The sequence below is a fragment of the Bufo bufo genome, chromosome 3 (assembly GCF_905171765.1).
Source record: "Bufo bufo chromosome 3, aBufBuf1.1, whole genome shotgun sequence".
Classification (NCBI taxonomy): domain Eukaryota; kingdom Metazoa; phylum Chordata; class Amphibia; order Anura; family Bufonidae; genus Bufo; species Bufo bufo.
Genome location: NC_053391.1, coordinates 141176095 through 141199323, shown reverse-complemented (window position 1 = coordinate 141199323; position 23229 = coordinate 141176095). Strand labels below are relative to the sequence as shown.

The 23229-nt window shown below is 43.0% G+C and overlaps 1 protein-coding gene across 1 annotated transcript in view; it reads left to right on the top strand.

The window, feature by feature from the left end:
• MBTPS2 (membrane bound transcription factor peptidase, site 2) overlaps positions 1-23229 on the top strand; it is a 71985-nt gene that overhangs the window by 12589 nt on the left and 36167 nt on the right. Inside the window, exons 4-6 of the mRNA XM_040423658.1 lie at positions 63-166; positions 4149-4276; positions 8416-8534. Of these exons, the coding sequence (XP_040279592.1) occupies positions 63-166; positions 4149-4276; positions 8416-8534 (351 nt within the window). The remainder of the gene's footprint in view (positions 1-62; positions 167-4148; positions 4277-8415; positions 8535-23229) is intronic.

Here is a 23229-nt window from a genome sequence, read left to right as displayed (position 1 = left end):
TGGATCCGTTGGCGTGTCTGGAGATCATGTTTTCTATTTTGTCTCTATGCCGACTTGAACAGGTGCCCGGCGTAAACCTGCCCATCAGCCAGCTGACATACTTCTTCTCGGCGATCCTGATCAGTGGTGTCATACATGAGGTTGGGCACGGAGTGGCAGCCGTCAGGTAATCTGATCTTCTTAATACGTCTGGCAGAGTTGAAGCTGCATTTTGTATTCACATGAATATTTAAAAGGTATAAACTGGACATCAGCGTAGAAAGGATGAAACCTTGACAGCGCACCTGGGCGGGTTGTGTAGGAGATGTCTCTTCAAGAACCTGTAATTGACCTTCACGGTCGACATTGCTTTAATATGCCACTGGTCTTACGAGGAAATGGAGACTCCAGGGAAAAGCTGAGTGTCCCGTTGCAAGTATGGCCAGAAGGAGCGTGGAATCATGTGGTGGCTAAACGTGACAGAATTCTGGTACACGTGTTTAAAGGGGACCTTTCCCCCTCCTGATATCTGTTGCATTCCCCATGTACTAACAATTCTGAAGCCTGTTTTCTTATGACTCTATGTTGTACCATTCCTTTATTATTTCGGCTAGGAGTTATGAATTAATTACTAGCATCCTGCAGTAAAGGTACAGATGGGTGTTACCAGTTGGGGTGGGTTTCCCTGCAGCACTGATTTAATAATGTCAGACTGTGCAGGGACACACCGCCAACTAGTAATACCCATCTGGACCTTTAGTGCAAACTTCTAGTTATTCATTCATGACCACTTGCAGGAATACAATGGGAACGGCACATCAAGAGAGCCATAAGATAGATGCTGCAGAATAGTTATTACAAGAATAATGCAAGTAGTTGCTAAAGGGGACAGGTCCCCTAAAAGACCGGGCCTATTTTAATTTTTGATTTTTTCCTACCCACATTCCAAGAGCCATAAAATTTTTAAATTGTCCATTCATATAGACATATGAGGGCTTATTTTTTGTGGGACAAGATGTACTTGATTTACCATGTTTTATATTGAAAACCGGGGGGAAAAATCATATGTGGGGTAAAACTGAAAAAAACACAATTCTGCCAAGGTTTTTTAGGTTTTGATATTACGGAGTTCACTGTGCGCTAAACTAGACATGATGTTCCTATTCTGTGGGTCAAGACGATTACGTTGATACCAAATTTATATACTTTTTATTTTGTTTTATTGCTTTAAAAAAAAAAAAAAAAAAACTTTGAAAAAATATCTAAATTTTCTTTGCATCACCATTTTCTGACAGCCATAACTTTTTTATATTTCGGCCTGCAAGGCTGTATGAGGGCTTGTTTTCTGTGGGACAAACTGTAGTTTTTATTTGTACCATTTTAGGCTACTTTCACACTAGCGTTCGGGGCTCCGCTTGTGAGTTCCGTTTGAAGGCTCTCACAAGCGGCCCCGAACGGATCCGTCCAGCCCTAATGCATTCTGAGTGGATGCGGATCCGCTCAGAATGCATCAGTCTGGCACCGTTTGTCCTCCACTCCGCTCAGCAGGCGGACACCTGAACGCAGCTTGCAGCGTTCGGGTGTCCGCCTGGCTGTGCGGAGGCAAACGGATCCGTCCAGACTTACAATGTAAGTCAATGGGGACGGATCCGTTTGAAGATGACACAGTATGGCTCAATTTTCAAACGGATCCGTCTCCCATTGACTTTCAATGTAAAGTCAAAACGGATCCGTTTGCATTATCATGAACAAAAAAAAAAAAAAAATTTTTTTTTTTTTGTTCATGGTAATGCAAACGGATCCGTTCTGAACGGATCTAAGCGTTTACATTATAGGTGCGGATCCGTCTGTGCAGATACCAGACGGATCCGCACCTAACGCAGGTGTGAAAGTAGCCTTAGGGGTATGAACAACGTTTTGATCACTGTTATACAATTTTTTTGGTGGGGAAGGGGCAACTAAAAAGGGCGAATCGTCTATTTTTTTTTCCGTTATGGCGTTTACCGCACAGGAAAAATATTTGTATTTATTTTAATAGTTCTGACTTTTTCCAACGTGGCGACACCTGTTATGTTAACTTTTTTTTTTATTGTTTATTTTTATATGTAAAATTGGGAAAGGGGGGGTGATTTGAATTTTTTTATATTGTAACTTTTTTTTTTTATTGTTCATGGCTTTACAGGCAGCTTACCATGACAGGCCTGGGAACCTTCAGTAGGGCGCAGGCTGTCATGGTAACTGATCAGAACCCTGCGATTTCACTGCAGCCCCCTTTAACCTCCTAGATGCCGCCATCGCTATTGACTGCAGCATCTGAGGGTTTAAACCACTGGTTTCAATGTCCTTGCCAATCCCTGCATTGTGGCTGTATAATACAGTAGGCACCCGCTCCGTACAAGCCCTTGCACATAATGCTGTACATGTACAGCATTGTAAGGGGTTAAAGACACTTTTTTTTAAAGAGGCTCTGTCACAAGGATCAACCCTATTAAACCAGACATACTGGCTGGTAGGGCTCATCATGCTGATTTAAAACGATACCTTTCTTTTATCTGTATGTTAAACAGCTACAGAGAAATTTTTGTTTTTATTCATATGCAAATGAGCAATTTAAGCATTTAGAGGCGTGGCTGAATATTCTGAGCACTGCTATGTAACACCCCCTGTGCTCTGAACATGCCTCCCCCCCCTTGATTGACAGGGCTAGACATCAGGCTGAGGGCAGAGCTGTGTCCTGGGTTATACATATCTACTGTATACATGTGTATTATACACACTATGTACTATAGCTTCACCACACTGAGATCTTCTCAGAAAGCTGATATGCATATTACTGCTGTATTCACAGGCAGAATATATGATTATTAAGACACTGGTAATGTAAGTGTAGAAAAAACATGTACTGTATTTTTATTTTGTAGTAATGCTATAGCGAAGAGGTTAAGCAGCTAGTTTTGTATTTGAAGATCCCAAGTTTGAATCTTAGTAGAGACTTTGAAGTTTTTTTTTCTTCAGATATTTTTACTTCCATATTTATCCCATAAGAAAAGTCTATGTCCTTATTATATTGAGAATAATGTTTTTTTAGAAAGCTAATAAATATTACAGTTTTTTTCATAATTATGTATTGTGTCTATAAATAAAGCAGCAACAGCTTTTAGAAACAAGAAAAACACTATTCTCAATATAGTAAGGCGCTATATATATATATATATATATATATATCTATCTATCTCTATCTCCTGGGACTTGAACCTGGGATGTCTATATTCAAGGCGGATCACTATACCACTAAGCTATAGCATTACCATATAGAGATGCATGGTTTTCTATGCTTATAAACTCGCACACAGCACAGGTGTCTTCATCATACATTGTGCCTGTGAATAAAGCAGTTCTATGTAGATTCACAGTGTGGTGAAGCTATAGTACATAGTGTGTATAATACACATGTATACAGTAGATATGTATAACCCAGGACACAGCTCTGCCCTCAGCCTGATGTGTAGCCCTGTCAGTCAAGGGGAGGGGGGCGTGTGCAGAGCACAGGGGGTGTTACATAGCAGTGCTCAGAATATTCAGCCCCGTCTGCGAGTGCTCGAATTGCTCATTTGCATATAAATAAAACGCAGATTTCTCTGCAGCCTTTTAACGTACAGACAAAAGAAAGGTATGGTTTTGATCAGCATGATGAGCTCTACCCGCCAGTATGTCTGGTTTAATAGGGTTGATCCTGGTGACAGAGCCGCTTTAAGTGTCTAGAAAAGGGGCATAGCTTAGTGAATTTGTAAAATGAACCAGATTTATTAGTGATGTACAGCAGCCAAATGGACATAGGTAACCTCATTCAGAAGCCTACTCAGTTCTGCAAGCTTCCAGTTCTAGATTCTAGGCAGATGAGGTGTGCAGAGGTCATTGGGCAGGGAGGGGGAGGATACGAACTGTGCCCATCACCTCTTGTTAATATTGCATCCTGTGTTATCTATCTCCAGCTTTATTGTAGACAGTGTTACCTTTTATATGTTTTCAGCCATTTTGTCTGTTTTGGCAGCCATTTGTATATTAATATGGCTCCTGAAGATTACTCAGGAGTAGTTCCAAGATGAATCGGACTATTTTATGTATGACATATTCCTGTCACTGTATTAATGCCACTTCTGTATCCACAGAGAAACGGTGCGATTTAATGGGTTTGGCATGTTCATATTTGTGTTGTACCCCGGGGCGTTTGTTGATCTTTTCACTACTCACCTCCAGCTGGTTTCACCCATTCAGCAGTTGCGGATATTTTGTGCAGGTAGGTGACCTTCACCTGTTTTCACAAGGGATGATGCTATGTGCTTTTCTTGGGAGTGAGGACGTGGAATTTCCATTTGGAGGGGACATATTTCAGATTCGTGCCCTCTCAATACCAACATATTCTAACAGCCCAGCAAGTTTCCGAGATGAAAATAAATTCCTTCACCCAGTCACAACAGATTTATTTTTTTTATAATTTGGTATGTGAAGTATTTGCCCTTTAATACGCCATTTGCTTTCATATAGAACGTATAGAAGGATTATCAGGGAAGGATACACAGGCTGGAATGGCAGATATTGTAAGTGAGACTTCTGTAATGGAAACCATGTCTCCCCCGCCTTTAGAAACAATGACAAAAAAGTAACGTTCCAGGCAGATGGAGATGTCTCGTCATGAACAGGTCCTTGTTTGTAAGTTGTAGGGTTAGTGGAACCTTTTTGTTTTTACCATTGAATGTCCAGAGCAGCAGGTTAACTTATTTCTATAGGGCTGAAGGAAGCAGGTATACCTTGATCTGTTTAAGGCCTAATTCACACTCCAGTTATTTGATCAGTTATTTCGATCTGTTATGAGCCAAAACCAGGTTTGGGTAAAAAATACAGAACAAGTGCAGATCTTTCCCTTATACCTTACCTCTGAGTAGGCTTCTCTACTGGTTTTCGCTCACAAGAACTGATGGAAATAACTGAAGTGTGAACTGGGCCTAATCTGTGCAGTACAGAAGTCACGCTTTAAAGGGATTATCCCATGATTAATCTAAAAAATAAAAATCCAACATCATATAGTACACGGCAGTCTCTTCCTACCAAAACTTAGAACCAGCCCAGAGATCTCCCCATTCTTTGCTCCAATTAGGCTAATAGATTTATTTCAAGCTGGCAGCTTAGGGCCGTGCGTTTTTTCTTGGGGAGTGTCCGATCTACTGCAGGTGGTGGCAGTTTAAAGGGAACCCGTCATCAACGTTTTGCTGATCTTACTGAGCGCAGCATAAAATACTGACAGACACATTGATTTCTGCGGTGTGTCACTCATGAGCTAAAAGTAAGTGGTTGCTGAGAACCAGCATCATCATCATTGCAGCCCAGGCCTTGAAAGAGTGAAATCTACCTGAGAAGAGTCCTGGTTATTATAATCTCCTGCTCTTTCACCGATCTGCTGATGATTGGCAGTTCTCTCCTAGAGAGAAAGGGAGAAAACTAGGTAGAAGACTGTCAGTCATCAGCAGGTGGGCAGGAATTCATGAATAACCAGGACTCTTCTCAGGTGGCCGGGACTCTTTTCCAGGCCTAGTCTGCAATGATTGTGATGTTGGTTCTCGGCAACCACTTACTTTTAACTTTTAGGGTACGTTCACACTAGCGTTTTTCTTTTCTGGCATAGAGTTCCGTCACAGGGGCTCTATACCGGAAAAGAACTGATCAGTTTTATCCCCATACATTCTGAATGGAGAGTAATCCGTTCAGGATGCATCAGGATGTCTTCAGTTCAGTCATTTTGACTGATCAGTCAAAAGAGAAAACCGTAGCATGCTACCGTTGAAGACTTGCCTGAATGCCGGATCCGGCATTTTTTCCCATAGGAATGTATTAGTGCCGGATTCGTCCTTCCGGTCTGCGCATGCGCAGACTGAAAAAAAGGTGAAAAAAATAAATGCCGGATCCGTTTTGCCGGATGACACCGGAAAGACGGATCCGGCATTTCAATGCATTTTTTTCGACTGATCAGGCATTTTTAAGACTGATAAGGATCCTGATCAGTCTTACTAATTCCATCAGTTGGCATACGTTTTGCCTGATCCGGCAGGCAGTTACGGCGACGGTACTGCTTGCCGGATCTCTCTGCCGCAAGTGTGAAAGTACCCTTAAATGACAGACCGCTGAAATCATCTCACCTGTCTCTACTTTATGCTGCCTTTAGTATGGGCAGCACAAAGTTGATGACAGGTTCCCTTTAAGGATGGGACTGAGCATGTGCTTCCATCTCCGTGAGTAGGGCAGAGTAATTAGAAAAAGCAAACAGCAGGTGGTGCTATACAGATCTTCATGGGTTTCCGTAGCAGTGGCCTGAAGATGTGGACTCTTCCCTCCACCTTTGGACTCCATTGCTAATCCCCTCCCAGGGAGCTGATCATTCCTGTTCCCTGTCATTACAGAGAGATCTTTTTAGTGGCAGCTTGATATACAGTGCTGTCTTCCATTAAAGAGGACCTGTCACCTCTCCTGACATGTCTATTTCAGTAAATACTTGTATTCTCCATCATGTGGCAGTTATGGAGTATCTTTTCATATAGCCCTGTGTTGTGCCGTTCCGCTGTTATTCCTCCTTGAAATGTCAGCTGTTTGCTGCCAGTTAGAGGTATGTTCAGAAATATTGTATTAACTTATTCTGCTCCTGCAAGTGCCCAACATGGGGAGTTACAATGTGAAGTGCTCTCAACATTGAGCTGGGTCACAGCCCCTCCCTTCTGTTCCGAGTGACAGCTTTAGTGTTCTCCTAATTGGATGCTATGGCTGTCACTCACAGCAGAGAGGAGGGGCTGTGACAGTGAAGCTCTGCCTCTTGGGCACTTGAGACAGCAGAATGTAGCAGAATACAACTTCATATGCTTACTACTCTTACTAATAAAGGCTCCACGAAAGGCAAGTTTGCACTGCTCCCCCCCCCCAGCCGCTACCTAGCGCTGTAAGCAGTTTAGCATGATCAAAACTGCTGATAGACTCCCTTTAATGGATATGGAGATCAGAAAACCTAGTGTCACTAACAGGCAAATCAAATCTGATGTGTTGTGCTGAATGTATTTCACGTAGCACATTGTATTCCTTGGTGCAGTGTGAAGTGTACCACCATAGAACAGTAGCTATAAAACTCCATTGTGTGAGAATGGGCCAGCATCTCTGCCGCACATTTCAGGCTCTTTGCAGAATCTGTGCCACTCTGCATTGGGAGCTTTGTGAATAAATTACTAGCTAGTAGAATCTTGCATGAAATAGAAATTCCTATTTTATTTTAGCAATGCACAGTCTTGGCCACTAGATGGCACACAAACTCTGTACTGTATATACTAATTTTGAAAGTTTATGGAAGCTTCTGCTAGGTTATAGTGATAAAAAAAACGTTCACTCATTCAGATAACATCAGTTTGGGGCCTGTTTCAGCAAATGATTTATAAAAGTTTTTTTCTATCCATGAAATAAAAGTAAAAAAAAAAAACACAAAAAAGTTTTATAGGCATCTTTTTATATATTCATTATAGTGTATGTATGTATGTGTATGTGTGTATGTGTGTATATATATATATATATATATATATATATATATATATATATATATATATATATGTGTGTGTATATGTATATATATGTGTGTGTGTATATATATAATTAGTGTAAGAAGGTACAAAGAATCATCGTGGATGATAGGTACGTGTCACACTCGGTGGAGTAAGAGCCGGTTTTTATGTGTCAGCAGCAGTTATTGTTTGACACCTTGATACTTAGTATGGCTGTAATAGCTGATCCGGGACGGCTTTTACTGGGAGTAGTCAAAGTGCTGGGTGGGTGACTACTCCTCATGTTCCAGGCCGGGTTTTGCCAGGCATAAAAACCAGCCCACACTGCCAGGAGGATTACCTCCATCTGACAGTGGAGCTCAGGAGGTGTGTATGCTGGGATATGAGCGCTGTGTTGGGATTTGCGGCTTGAGTCGGGCTGGAGTGCTCAGACCCCTGTGAGGGCGATCAGGCCGCCTAACGCCTGCCTGTGGACTTGACAAGGCAGAACTTCCAACAGGGTGTGAAGTAACACCCAGGAGAAAAGGTGACTGTTTTGTATATGAACTTTTCATGTGTGTGAACGATCACCAAGCAACTTGCTTTTTTGTTTTACTTTCACGTGTGAATAAACACTGATGTTTTGAAGCCTTTGTGCTGCACCCGCTAATCCTAACTACCAGAGCGAATCCCCACTATATATATATATATATATATATATATATATATATATATATATATAATAAAATATTTTTATTCCCATTATTTTATATATTCATTGGGTTGATTTCTTGTGAATGTGTATAAACCGTTTTTTTTTCATGCAGAAAATACAATTTCTTGTTTCTTGCTGTTTCATCTGTTGTAGGAGTCTGGCACAATTTTATCCTCGGCCTCCTGGGCATCCTGATATTGTTTCCTCTCCCTGCAATTCTTTATCCATTTTATTACACGGGTGTCGGGGCCCTGGTGACAGAAGTTGTAGAGGTAAGTGCTTGTCAATATACTTTATACCAAGTGCACAATAGATTGTTATGCTGCCGTTGGCGCCCAGAGCCATTGGTTAGTAGAGCTTTATCACCCATAATACAAAAATGGCAGATGGAATTGAATGGATTCTATGGGTAGCCTTACATTTACATTTAAACCATTTTTAATATTTAACCCCTTAAGGACTCAGCCCTATTTCACCTTAAGGACTTGGCCATTTTTTGCAAATCTGACCAGTGTCACTTTAAGTGCTGATAACTTTAAAACGCTTTGACTTATCCAGGCCGTTCTCAGATTGTTTTTTGTCACATATTGTACAAACCGGATTCCAAAAAAGTTGGGACACTATACAAATCGTGAATAAAAACTGAATGCAATGATGTGGAGGTGCCAACTTCTAATATTTTATTCAGAATAGAACATAAATCACGGAACAAAAGTTTAAACTGAGAAAATGTACAATTTTAAGGGAAAAATATGTTGAATCAGAATTTCATGGTGTCAACAAATCCCCAAAAAGTTGGGACAAGGCCATTTTCACCACTGTGTGGCATCTCCCCTTCTTCTTACAACACTCAACAGACGTCTGGGGACCAAGGAGACCAGTTTCTCAAGTTTAGAAATAGGAATGCTCTCCCATTCTTGTCTAATACAGGCCTCTAACTGTTCAATCGTCTTGGGCCTTCTTTGTTGCACCTTCCTCTTTATGATGCGCCAAATGTTCTCTATAGGTGAAAGATCTGGACTGCAGACTGGCCATTTCAGTACCCGGATCCTTCTCCTACACAGCCATGATGTTGTGATTGATGCAGAATGTGGTCTGGCATTATCTTGTTGAAAAATGCAGGGTCTTCCCTGAAAGAGATGACGTCTGGATGGGAGCAGATGTTGTTCTAGAACCCAAATATTTTTCTGCATTGATGGTGCCTTTCCAGACATGCAAGCTGCCCATGCCACACGCACTCATGCAACCCCATATCATCAGAGATGCAGGCTTCTGAACTGAGCATTGTTAACAACTTGGGTTGTCCTTGTCCTCTTTGGTCTGGATGACATGGCGTCCCAGATTTCCAAAAAGAACTTTGAATCGTGACTCGTCTGACCACAGAACAGTCTTCCATTTTGCCACACTCCATTTTAAATGATCCCTAGCCCAGTGAAAACGCCTGAGCTTGTGGATCTTGCTTAGAAATGGCTTCTTCTTTGCACTGTAGAGTTTCAGCTGGCAACGGCGGATGGCACGGTGGATTGTGTTCACTGACAATGGTTTCTGGAAGTATTCCTGAGCCCATTCTGTGATTTCCTTTACAGTAGCATTCCTGTTTGTGGTGCAGTGTCGTTTAAGGGCCCGGAGATCACGGGCATCCAGTATGGTTTTACGGCCTTGACCCTTACGCACAGAGATTGTTCCAGATTCTCTGAATCTTCGGATGATGTTATGCACAGTTGATGATGATAGATGCAAAGTCTTTGCAATTTTTCGCTGGGTAACACCTTTCTGATATTGCTCCACTATCTTTCTGCGCAACATTGTGGGATTTGGTGATCCTCTACCCATCTTGGCTTCTGAGAGACACTTCCACTCTGAGAAGCTCTTTTTATACCCAATCATGTTGCCAATTGACCTAATTAGTGTTAATTGGTCTTCCAGCTCTTCGTTATGCTCAAATTTACTTTTTCCAGCCTCTTATTGCTACTTGTCCCAACTTTTTTGGGATTTGTTGACACCGTGAAATTTTGAATCAACGTATTTTTCCTTTAAAATGATACATTAAACGTTTGATCTGTCATCTACGTTCTATTACAAATAAAATATTGACATTTGCCATCTCCACATCATTGCATTCAGTTTTTATTCACAATTTGTTTAGTGTCCCAACTTTTTTGGAATCCGGTTTGTACTTCATGCAAAAAAGAAAAATGAATGTAACGCACAAGAGTAACTACTGCCCCAAGAGGTGCACTCAGTCGGGTGGGCTCACCCAGTCCACTCCAAAAAACAATGAAATACAATAAAATTAACTGGGCACTCTCAGGATATCTGGACCATTTGAAATTTATTGGCATATAATATAATAACAATAAATAACAGTATATACTGGCGGTGATAATAGAGGATTATCTATCTATAATAACTATACCATAATATATATCATGCAGTATAACAATATAAAACACATGGAAAATAGATATCTAAAATGTGATAAAATTCGAGGAATAAAATGGAATAATCGATAGTAAAATAGTCGTACGAATATTCAGCCAAATATTCGTATGGGAAAGTCACGTAGCTAATGGTAGCGATAAAACTGTGTCCTCTACTATTGTCCCATTCGATATAATAACAGGGGTATCCGAAGATTCTACAATCCTAATACGCAATCAAAGCACAGTCTTTAACCACCTCAGCCCCTATAGCTTAAACACCCTTAAAGACCAGGCCACTTTTTACACTTCTGACCTACCCTACTTTCACCGTTTATTGCTCGGTCATGCAACTTACCACCCAAATGAATTTTACCTCCTTTTCTTCTCACTAATAGAGCTTTCATTTGGTGGTATTTCATTGCTGCTGACATTTTTACTTTTTTTGTTATTAATCGAAATTTAACGATTTTTTTGCAAAAAAATGACATTTTTCACTTTCAGTTGTAAAATTTTGCAAAAAAAAACGACATCCATATATCAATTTTGCTCTAAATTTATTGTTATACATGTCTTTGATAAAAAAAAATGTTTGGGTAAAAAAAAAATGGTTTGGGTAAAAGTTATAGCGTTTACAAACTATGGTACAAAAATGTGAATTTCCGCTTTTTGAAGCAGCTCTGACTTTCTGAGCACCTGTCATGTTTCCTGAGGTTCTACAATGGCCAGACAGTACAAACACCCCACAAATGATCCCATTTCGGAAAGTAGACACCCTAAGGTATTCGCTGATGGGCATAGTGAGTTCATAGAACTTTTTATTTTTTGTCACAAGTTAGCGGAAAATTATGATTTTTATTTATTTTATTTTTTTCCTTACAAAGTCTCATATTCCACTAACTTGTGACAAAAAATAAAAACTTCTATGAACTCACTATGCCCATCAGCGAATACCTTTGGGTGTCTTCTTTCCAAAATGGGGTCACTTGTGGGGTAGTTATACTGCCCTGGCATTCTAGGGGCCCAAATGTGTGGTAAGGAGTTTGAAATCAAATTCTGTAAAAAATGACCGTTGAAATCCGAAAGGTGCTCTTTGGAATGTGGGCCCCTTTGCCCACCTAGGCTGCACAAAAAAAAAAGTGTCACACATGTGGTATCTCCGTATTCAGGAGAAGTTGGGGAATGTGTTTTGGGGTGTCATTTTACATATACCCATGCTGGGTGAGATAAATATCTTGGTCAAATGCCAACTTTGTATGAAAAAATGGGAAAAGTTGTCTTTTGCCAAGATATTTCTCTCACCCAGCATGGGTATATGTAAAATGACACCCCAAAACACATTCCCCAACTTCTCCTGAATACGGAGATACCACATGTGTGACACTTTTTTGCAGCCTAGGTGGGCAAAGGGGCCCACATTCCAAAGAGCACCTGTCGGATTTCACCGGTCATTTTTTACAGAATTTGATTTCAAACTCCTTACCACACATTTGAGCCCCTAGAATGCCAGGGCAGTATAACTACCCCACAAGTGACCCCATTTTGGAAAGAAGACACCCCAAGGTATTCGCTGATGGGCATAGTGAGTTCATGGAAGTTTTTTTATTTTTTGTCACAAGTTAGTGGAATATGAGACTTTGTAAGGAAAAAAAATAAAAATAATAAATCATCATTTTCCGCTAACTTGTGACAAAAAATATAAAATTCTAGGAACTCGCCATGCCCCTCACGGAATACCTTGGGGTGTCTTCTTTCCAAAATGGGGTTACTTGTGGGGTAGTTATAATGCCCTGGCATTTTCCAGGGGCCCTAATGTGTGGTAAGTAGGTAAATGACCTGTGAAATCCTAAAGGTGCTCTTTGGAATGTGGGCCCCTTTGCCCACCTAGGCTGCAAAAAAGTGTCACACATGTGGTATCGCCGTATTCAGGAGAAGTTGGGCAATGTGTTTTGGGGTGTCTTTTTACATATACTCATGCTGGATGAGAGAAATATCTCGGCAAAAGACAACTTTTCCCATTTTTTTTATACAAAGTTGGCATTTGACCAAGATATTTATCTCACCCAGCATGGGTATATGTAAAATGACACCCCAAAACACATTGCCCAACTTCTCCTGAGTACGGCGATACCAGATGTGTGACACTTTTTGCAGCCTAGATGCGCAAAGGGGCCCACATTCCTTTTATGAGGGCATTTTTTAGACATTTGGATCCCAGACTTCTTCTCACGCTTTAGGGCCCCTAAAATGCCAGGGCAGTATAAATACCCCACATGTGACCCCATTTTGGAAAGAAGACACCCCAAGGTATTCAATGAGGGGCATGGCGAGTTCATAGAATTTTTTTTTTTTTTTGGCACAAGTTAGCGGAAATTGATTTTATTTATTTTTTTCTCACAAAGTCTCCCTTTCCGCTAACTTGGGACAAAAATTTCAATCTTTCATGGACTCAATATGCCCCTCACGGAATACCTGGGGGTGTCTTCTTTCCGAAATGGGGTCACATGTGGGGTATTTATACTGCCCTGGCATTCTAGGGGCCCTAAAGCGTGAGAAGAAGTCTGGAATATAAATGTCTAAAAATTTTTACGCATTTGGATTCCGTGAGGGGTATGGTGAGTTCATGTGAGATTTTATTTTTTGACACAAGTTAGTGGAATATGAGACTTTGTAAGAAAAAATATATATAATTTCCGCTAACTTGGGCCAAAAAAATGTCTGAATGGAGCCTTACAGAGGAGTGATCAATGACAGGGGGGTGATCAATGACAGGGGGGTGATCACGGAGTCTATATGGGGTGATCACCCCCCTGTCATTGATCACCCCCCTATAAGGCTTCATTCAGACGTCCGTATGCGTTTTGCGGATCCGATCCATCTATCAGTGGATCCGTAAAAATCATGTGGACGTCTGAATGGAGCTTTACAGGGGGGTGATCAATGACAGGGGGGTAATCAATGACAGGGGGGTGATCAGGGAGTCTATATGGGGTGATCACCACAGTCATTGATCACGCCCCTGTAAGGCTCCATTCAGACGTCCGTATGTGTTTTGCAGATCCGATCCATCTATCAGTGGATCCGTAAAAATCATGCGGACATCTGAATGGAGCTTTACAGGGGGGTGATCAATGACAGGGGGGTAATCAATGACATGGGGGTGATCAGGGAGTCTATATGGGGTGATCAGGGGTGATCAGTGGTTGATAAAGGGTTAATAAGTGACAGGGGGGGGGTGTAGTGTAGTGTAGTGGTGTTTGGTGCTACTTTACTGAGCTACCTGTGTCCACTGGTGGTCGATCCAAACAAAGGGGACCACCAGAGGACCAGGTAGCAGGTATATTAGACGCTGTTATCAAAACAGCATCTAATATACCTGTTAGGGGTTAAAAAAATCACATCTCCAGCCTGCCAGCGAACGATCGCCGCTGGCAGGCTAGAGATCCACTCTCTCTTACCTTCCGATCCTGTGAACGTGCGCGCCTGTGTGCGCGCGTTCACAGGAAATCTCGCGTCTCGCGAGAGGACGCGCCGGCGCGTCCACCCAGAAGAGCAGGGCCGCCGCAATGACGCAATCCTGCGTACGGCGGTCCTGAGGAGGTTAAGCGGCGTACCGCTTATAGCATCCACCAGCGGCGTCCCACTGGACTAGCAGTCACAAGAGTTTTAAATCGCTGGATAAAATCGAACGGTCTTACCGTCTCCCTTGATAAGTCGACCATGGTGATATTATGGTCCTCTGAGTATGTGGACTGATAGTTCGTCATAAATTCGCACACTGGCAATCGTTTGGCACGTGTATTCAGGCCTTCCCCATGGAATCAGGCCTTACAGGTTATGTTCCGAATAAACCATTCGTGTGACAGACGACTCCTTCTTTGTGACAATCCAGTCAATTCTCCAGCTTCCCAAGTGGTCCAAAATTTGGGGTCCTGTCTAGGCTAGACGTGTTTCGGGGTATCACATTACCTCTTCCTCTGTTTTTAGGGACCAGTTCAGATCTGAAGTCACTTTACGAGGCTTACATAATAGAAACCACCCAAAAATGACCCCATTCTATAAACTACACCCCTCAAGGAATTCAAAACTGATTTTACAAACTTTGTTAACACTTTAGGTGTTCCATAAGAGTTATTGGCAAATGGAGATGAAATTTCAGAATTTAAATTTTTTGGCAAATTTTTCCATTTTAATCCATTTTCCCCAGTAACAAAGCAAGGGTTAACAGCCAAATAAAACTCAATATTATGGCCCTGATTCTGTAGTTTACAGAAACACCCCATATGTGGTCGTAAACTACACTGCTCAAAAAAATAAAGGGAACACAAAAATAACACATCCTAGATCTGAATTAATTAAATATTCTTCTGAAATACTTTGTTCTTTACATAGTTGAATGTGCTGACAACAAAATCACACAAAAATTAAAAATGGAAATCTAATTTTTCAACCCATGGAGGTCTGGATTTGGAGTCACCCTCAAAATTAAAGTGGAAAAACACATTACAGGCTGATCCAACTTTGATGTAATGTCCTTAAAACAAGTCAAAATGAGGCTCAGTAATGTGTGTGGCCTCCACGTGCCTGTATGACCTCCCTACAACGCCTGTGCATGCTCCTGATGAGGTGGCGGACGGTCTCCTGAGGGATCTCTTCCCAGACCTGGACTAAAGCATCTGCCAACTCCTGGACAGTCTGTGGTGCAACGTGACGTTGGTGGATAGAGCGAGACATGATGTCCCAGATGTGCTCAATTGGATACAGGTCTGGGGAACGGGCGGGCCATTCCATAGCATCAATGCCTTCGTCTTGCAGGAACTGCTGACACACTCCAGCCACATGAGGTCTAGCATTGTCTTGCATTAGGAGGAACCCAGGGCCAACCGCACCAGCATATGGTCTCACAAGGGGTCTGAGGATTTCATCTCGGTACCTAATGGCAGTCAGGCTACCTCTGGCGAGCACATTGAGGGCTGTGTGGCCCTCCAAAGAAATGCCACCCCACACCATTACTGACCCAATGCCAAACTGGTCATGCTGGAGGATGTTGCAGGCAGAAGATTGTTCTCCACGGCGTCTCAAGACTCTGTCACGTCTGTCACATGTGCTCAGTGTGAACCTGCTTTCATCTGTGAAGAGCACAGGGCGCCAGTGGCGAATTTGTCAATATTGGTGTTCTCTGGAAAATGCCAAACGTCCTGCACGGTGTTGGGCTGTAAGCACAACCCCCACCTGGGGAGGTCGGGCCCTCATATCGCCCTCATGGAGTCTGTTTCTGACCGTTTGAGCAGACACATGCACATTTGTGGCCTGCTGGAGGTCATTTTGCAGGGCTCTGGCAGTGCTCCTCCTGTTCCTCCTTGCACAAAGGCGGAGGTAGCGGTCCTGCTGCTGGGTTGTTGCCCTCCTACGGCCTCCTCCACGTCTCCTGGTAGCGCCTCCATGCTCTGGACACTACGCTGACAGACACAGCAAACCTTCTTGCCACAGCTCGCATTGATGTGCCATCCTGGATAAGCTGCACTACCTGAGCCACTTGTGTGAGTTGTAGACTCCGTCTCATGCTACCACTAGAGTGAAAGCACCGCCAGCATTCAAAAGTGACCAAAACATCAGCTAGGAAGCATAGGAACTGAGAAATGGTCTGTGGTCACCACCTGCAGAACCACTCATTTATTGGGGGTGTCTTGCTAATTGCCTATAATTTCCACCTGTTGTCTATCCCATTTGCACAACAGCATGTGAAATTGATTGTCACTCAGTGTTGCTTCCTAAGTGGACAGTTTGATTTCACAGAAGTGTGATTGACTTGGAGTTACATTGTGTTGTTTAAGTGTTCCCTTTATTTTTTTGAGCAGTGTATGTGGCGCAGAAGGAAAGGAATGCCATACGGTTTTTGAAAGGCAGATTTTGCTGGACTGTTTATTTTGGCACCATGTCCCATTTGAAGCCCCCCTGATGCGCCCCTAGAGTAGAAACTCCAAAAAAGTGACCCCATTTTAGAAACTACGGGATAGGGTGGCAGTATTGTTGGTACTAGTTTAGGGTACATATGATTTTTGGTTGCTCTATATTACAATTTTTGTGAGGCAAGGTAACAAGAAATAGCTGTTTTGGCACTGTTTTTATTTTTTATTATTTACAACTTTCATCTGACAGGTTAGATCATGTGATATTTTTATAGACCAGGTTTTCACGGATGCGGCGATACCTAATATGTATACTTTTTTTTTTATTTATGTAAGTTTTGCACAATGATTTCATTTTTGAAGCAAAAAAAATCATGTTTTAGTGTTTCCATAGTCTGAGAGCCATAATTTTTTCAGTTTTTGGGCGATTACCTTGGGTAGGGTATGATTTTTGCGGGATGAGATGACGGTTTTATTGGCACTATTTTGGGGTGCGTGTGACTTTTTGATCGCTTGCTATTACACTTTTTGTGATGTAAGGTGACAAAAAATGGCTTTTTTTACACCGTTTAAATTTTTATTTTTTTACGGTATTCACCTGAGGGGTTAGGTCATGTGATATTTTTATAGAGCAAGTTATTACGGACGCTGCGATACCTAATATGTATACTTTTTTTTATTTATGTAAGTTTTACACACTGATTTCATTTTTGAAACAAAAAAAAATCATGTTTTAGTGTCTCCATCTTCTGAGAGACATAGTTTTTTCAGTTTTTGGGCAATTATCTTAGGTAGGGTCTAATTTTTTGCGGGATGAGATGACGGTTTTATTGGCACTATTTTGGGGTGCATATGACTTTTTGATTGCTTGCTATTACACTTTTTGTGATGTAAGGTGTCAAAAAATGGTTTATTTAGCACAGTTTTTATTTTTAATTTTTTACGGTGGTCACCTGAGGGGTTAGGTCATGTGATATTTTTATAGAGCCGGTCGATACGGATGCGGCGATACCTAATATATGTACTTTTTTTTTATTTATGTAAGTTTTACACAATAACAGCTTTTTTAAAACAAAAAAAATTATGTTTTAGTGTCTCCATATTCTGAGCCATAGTTTTTTTTTATTTTTTGGGCGATTGTCTCAGGTAGGGGCTCACTTTTTGCGGGATGAGGTGACGGTTAGATTGGTACTATTTTGGTGGGCAAACGCCTTTTTGATCGCTTGCTGTGGTACTTTTTGTGACGTAAGGTGACAAAAAAATGGTTTATTTAGCACAGTTTTTATTTAAATTTTTTTACAGTGTTCATCTGATGGGTTAGGTCATGGGATATGTTTATAGAGCCGGTCGATACGGACGCGGCGATACCTAATATGTCATATTTTTCTTCTTTTTTTTAAATTTTTTTACCTATTTCTTCTTTTACTTTATTTGGGGAAAATGACGTTTTTGTTTATTTTTACTTGTAACTTTAAATTTTTTTTGGGGGAAAACTTTATTTTTTTAAACTTTTTTTTACTTTATTTTTTGTCCCACTTTGGGACTTGAACTTTTGGGGGTCTTAATCTCTTTTACAATGCATTCCAATACTTCTGTATTGGAATGCATTGGCTGTATGAGTAATACAGTGAGTATTACTCATACAGCTTCCGGCCTGTGAGATCCAGGGGGCTGAATCTCACAGGCTCGTCACCTTCCATGCCATCGGGTCCCCCCTACAGCCGCATGGGGACCCGATGGCACCGCCGCCTGCCGGATAAGGTAAAACCGCAAACCGCAGGTCTGAATTGACCTGCGGTTTGCGGCGATCGCCGTCGCGGGGGGGGTCACATGACCCCCCCCCAGCCCCCGGCGCTGTGACAGGATGATTTCAGCGGACATCCTGTTCCAATTAACCCCCGCCGCGCCGCAATGAAATTTTAAAGTTAGGACGTACCAGCCCCTGGATCTGGATACTTTTGTAATTGCATGTAATTAATAATGTAGTATAGCCACTGAGTTATTCAGTGAAATCTATCTGTATAGCGCCACCTGCTGTTTGCTCTTTTTCTAATTTCTCTGTCCTGCTCACTGTGATGGAAGCACATGCTCAACTCCATCCTTCAACTGCCAGTAGATGCATCAGACAGGACACGCCCCCTAAACTGGCATCTTGAAATGAGCATTGAATGGGGAGCTCTCTGGATCCATGTGAGGGACAGGGCTGGTTCTAGCTTTGAGGTTGTCATGTGCTATATGATGTCTGAATCTAATTTTTTTTACATGACTCATCGGATAACCCCTTTTTAAAGTGGTTTTCCCACTAATGATCTTTATGATGTGTATCTGATTTGTTGGTATACGATCGGTGAGAGGTAAAACAAAGATCTTCACCGATCCAGAGACTAGTCACCCGTTCTGAGGAGATGGTTGACCTTCATTGTAGTGCATGGAGATAGGCGTGCACTGACATGACTGATCCTGTGTACCCTATGGATGATATTGGACTGGGTATGTGTGGCCGGCTCTCCCCCTGCCCAGGCTCTGAACAGACGTCCATGGCATATCTAAACTGTGTGCCATAAGTATACATAGTAGGAAAGCCCCTTGTGGTTTTTTTTAGCATGTCACTCTACTCTCTTGTGTGTTTTATAAGTGTGTAGGCCGCATGAGTAGTGTGTTGGGCAAACCCGCTGATTTTGGCAGCACCGGCCAAACATGTAATATGTATGGTGGCCTCCCGGCCAGACAAGTCGGAGGCATATGGCAGAGGCTTACTTCGCTCTCCTTATTGAGCACACATGCAGTCTCAGCCAAGCGTGCATGTGTACAGTATGTGAAAGGATTGTGAGCCGGGTATTGTGTATGGCCAGGTGCACATCATTTATTGTACATTTAGAATACACATATACAAGTTTGATATAGAAGAACATTTGATGTATGCACTGGCCCACGGGATAGTGTAATATCTTTGTTCCATAAAGTCACAACTTTTATTTTAACCACAAATCTGATTTATATGGCTTAAGCCTCATTCACACGTTTGTGGTCAAATCGGTGAGCAGGTGGTCAGTGATGCATCCGTGAAGCTCTCCATGACGGATCCGTATTGGGTCCGTGTGTCCGTTTTCTGCTGTCCATGTAGCATCTGTGTTTCACTGACACTTAACAGCTGAAAAATTATTTTCTAAGAATGTCTTCTTAATAATCCTTGAAACACGGATGGCATCCGTGGTTTTTCACGGACCCATAGACTATAATGGGTGTGATGGATCCGTGAACACGGGTATGGAAAAAATGCTGTAAAGTAAGAATAGAAATGTTACTAGTTTATTTTTTATCAATTAACAAAATGCAAAGTGAATGAACCAAAGAGAAATTAAATCAAATCAATATTTCATGTGACCACCCTTTTCCTTCAAAACGGCATCAGTTCTGCTAGGTAGACTTCACACAGTTCTTGAAGGAACTCGGCAGTGAGATTGTTCCAAACATGTTAGAGAACTAACCACAGATCTATGTATGTAGGCTTGCTCAGATCCTTCTGTCTCCTCATGTAATCTCAGAAAGAGTCGATGATGGTGAGATCAGGGCTCTGTGGGGGCCAGATCATCACTTCCACAACTCCTTGTTCGTCCAATGACATTGACTGTATGTTTGGGGTTGTTGTGCTGCTGCTGCCGAAACATGCATCAATGCGTCAGAATAGTTTTGGACTTGTGAAGACGCCCACGCAAATATAGGGGGAGATTTATCAAAACTGGTGCTAAGGAAAGTGACTTAGTTGTCCATAGCAACCAATCAGATTCCACCTCTTATTTTTCCCCTCACCCATGATGGCACCCCATGCGACCAGGGACCTCCCATCCGGGACAGGAAACCTGAGACGATAAAAGGTTCACACCCCCACCAAGCACCAGTTCAGGTTTCCTGTCCTCCGGATGGGAAGTCTCTGGGAAGCTCACGTTGGATTTCACGTTGGTTCTCACCTACAGCCGGGGGGAGGCCCAGGTTCTTATCCGGTGGGTGGCCTCCCCCAGGTGGCGTCAGGCTCTCCGGGGCTGCTGCCTACAGTCTGGGCCTCTTCCCCCACATTCCGGCGCTGGCCTGAGGGAGCCGCTGTGGCCGTGTTCAGGCGGCTTCCCTCCTTGCTCCCGGGTTGCCCGTCTTCCTGTCGGCGTCGGAAGGGGCGTCTGCGCATGCGCACGCCCCGACGCGGGGGGGCGGGGCTTGACCCGGAAGTTGGGTTGAGCGCCGATGTGTGCCCTGGCGCGTCTTTTAAAATATAAATGGGGCAGAGGGGGGGAACCCAGCCGGCTGATGTGGCACACAGTGTGGTGCTGAAGAGGCTCTTTGCGGTCAGCAAGATGTCAGAGCCTGCAGACGGACGCGCCGAACCCCTGAAACCCTCAAGGCCCGCGAGTCCGGTACCAGTCCTGAGGAGTGGGGGCTAAAGAAGGTGGTGAGATATATCCTTTTTTATTAATGGGGTGTTATCTGCTTGATTTGTGTAGGTCGCAAAGCCCCCCAAAAAAGCGGCCTCAAAGACGAAGCATAAGGAGTGTGCAGGATGTAAGGTCCCCCTAGCTTCCTCCTATTCTAAGCCGTTATGCTCCCCATGTATTGATAAGTTGGTGGCAGAGGAGTCACGGAGCCTTTCCAGGAATATGCGATCTTTAATAAGATCTGAAGTGAAAGCATCCCTAAAATCCTTAACTACGAATCGCCCGCAGTCTTCGGGAAGATCTCCGGATATGAGGGATTCGGATATAGACCGTTCGGACGCGGAGGAAAGAGAAGCAGGCCAGTTACTCTCCGATGATAATACTTCGTCAGCAGAAGAAGAAACAGGGGGATCCCTTTTCTCGCCTGAAGATACCCAAAACCTCCTTAAAGCGGTCAGAGCGACGATGCAATTAGAAGAGGTGAAACAGCCTAAATCAACAGCAGACGTTGCCTTTCAGGGGTTAGGTCCCAGAAAGCAGAGAGTTTTTTCCATTCATGAGAATGTGCAGGCATTAATTAAAAAGGAATGGAAGAATCCTGATAGGAAGTTTTTTATTCCAAGCTCTGTCAAAAGGAAATATCCCTTTGATGAAAAGGTAGCAGCCTGTTGGGACAAGGCCCCTATTGTTGATGCTCCGGTGGCAAAGATTGCCAAGAAGTCTGCTCTTCCGTTCGATGACCTGGGTAACCTATCTGATCCTCTGGATAAAAAAACGGATTTTTATTTGAAGAAGGCCTGGGAATCATCCTCTACCTGCTTGAGGCCGGCGGTTGCAGCGTCATGGGTCTCTAGGTCACTACATATCTGGCTGGAACAGCTGGAACAGCATCTCAGTGAGAAGAAACCAAGAGAAGAAGTTTTGGCCTCTCTTCCCACCTTTTTTAGGGCTGTTGATTTTTTAGCCGATGCCTCCACAGATATAGTTAGGTTCTCAGCCAGATCATCCGCCTTATCCAATGCAGCTAGAAGAGCTATCTGGCTGAAGTCCTGGAAGGCGGATCAGGGATCTAAGGCTAGGTTATGCGCTATCCCCTGTGAGGGTGACAGGCTCTTTGGGTCTTCCCTTGATGATATACTTGAAAAGGCCTCGGATAGGAAGAAGGGTTTTCCAGCTCCTCAACGCCCCCCCTTTTTTCGTAGATACCAAGGCAAAAGGCAAAGGGGTAGGCAGTATGATAAAAGGGAAAAGGATAGATTTCCTAAGAAATCCGGAGGTTTCCTCTTTAAACCCCAAGATCAAAGGCCCAAAGATAAGCAATGACGCCGAATCCCAGGTAGGGGGAAGGTTATCTCTCTTTCTCCCAGCCTGGAAAAACATAACCAAGAACGGCTGGATCCTGGGGGGGATTGGAGAGGGGTTCCGGCTGGAGCTTCTGACCCGTCCCCGGGACTCGTTCAGGCTAACAGATTACCCCAAGGATCTAGTCAAGAGACAGGCCTTAGAGTCAGAGGTCCTGCTACTTCTGCGAAAAGGGGTGGTTGTCCCGGTTCCGCAGGCAGAGAGGGGCAGGGGTTTTTACTCTCCTCTTTTTTTAGTAAAAAAACCCAATGGATCCTTTCGGGTAATCCTGAACCTGAAGAAATGAAACAAATTCCTCAGCTACAAAAAATTCCGCATGGAGACCATAGGGTCGGCCATAGATCTACTATCAAGGAATTGCTGGATGGCGACTCTGGACTTAGAGGACGCGTACTACCACGTGCCAATACATGTGTCCTCCCAAAAATATTTGAGGACAGCAGTCTGGGTTCAGGGGGAATGTCTACACCTGCAATACAGAGCCCTCCCCTTTGGGGTTTCTCAAACCCCCAGAATCTTCACAAAGGTGATTGCGGAAGTAGCCTCCTTCCTAAGATTGTCAGGGGTTCCGTTGCTGCCATACTTGGACGACTTCCTGTTTATTTCCCAGACCAAAGAGGGCTTGATTCAAAACATTGAGGTTTCCTGCGCCCTGTTAAAGAGCCTGGGCTGGAAAATAAATTGGAAGAAGTCTTGCCTAACTCCATCCCAGAGTTGTGTATTTTTAGGCATCCTTTTAGACTCCCGAGTAGAAAAGTCCTTCCTCCTGTCCGCCAAGATATTCTCCATCAGAGAGCATGTTTTGGATCTTTTCAGATCCTACCTCTGCTCGTTCAGGAGGGCAATGGCAGT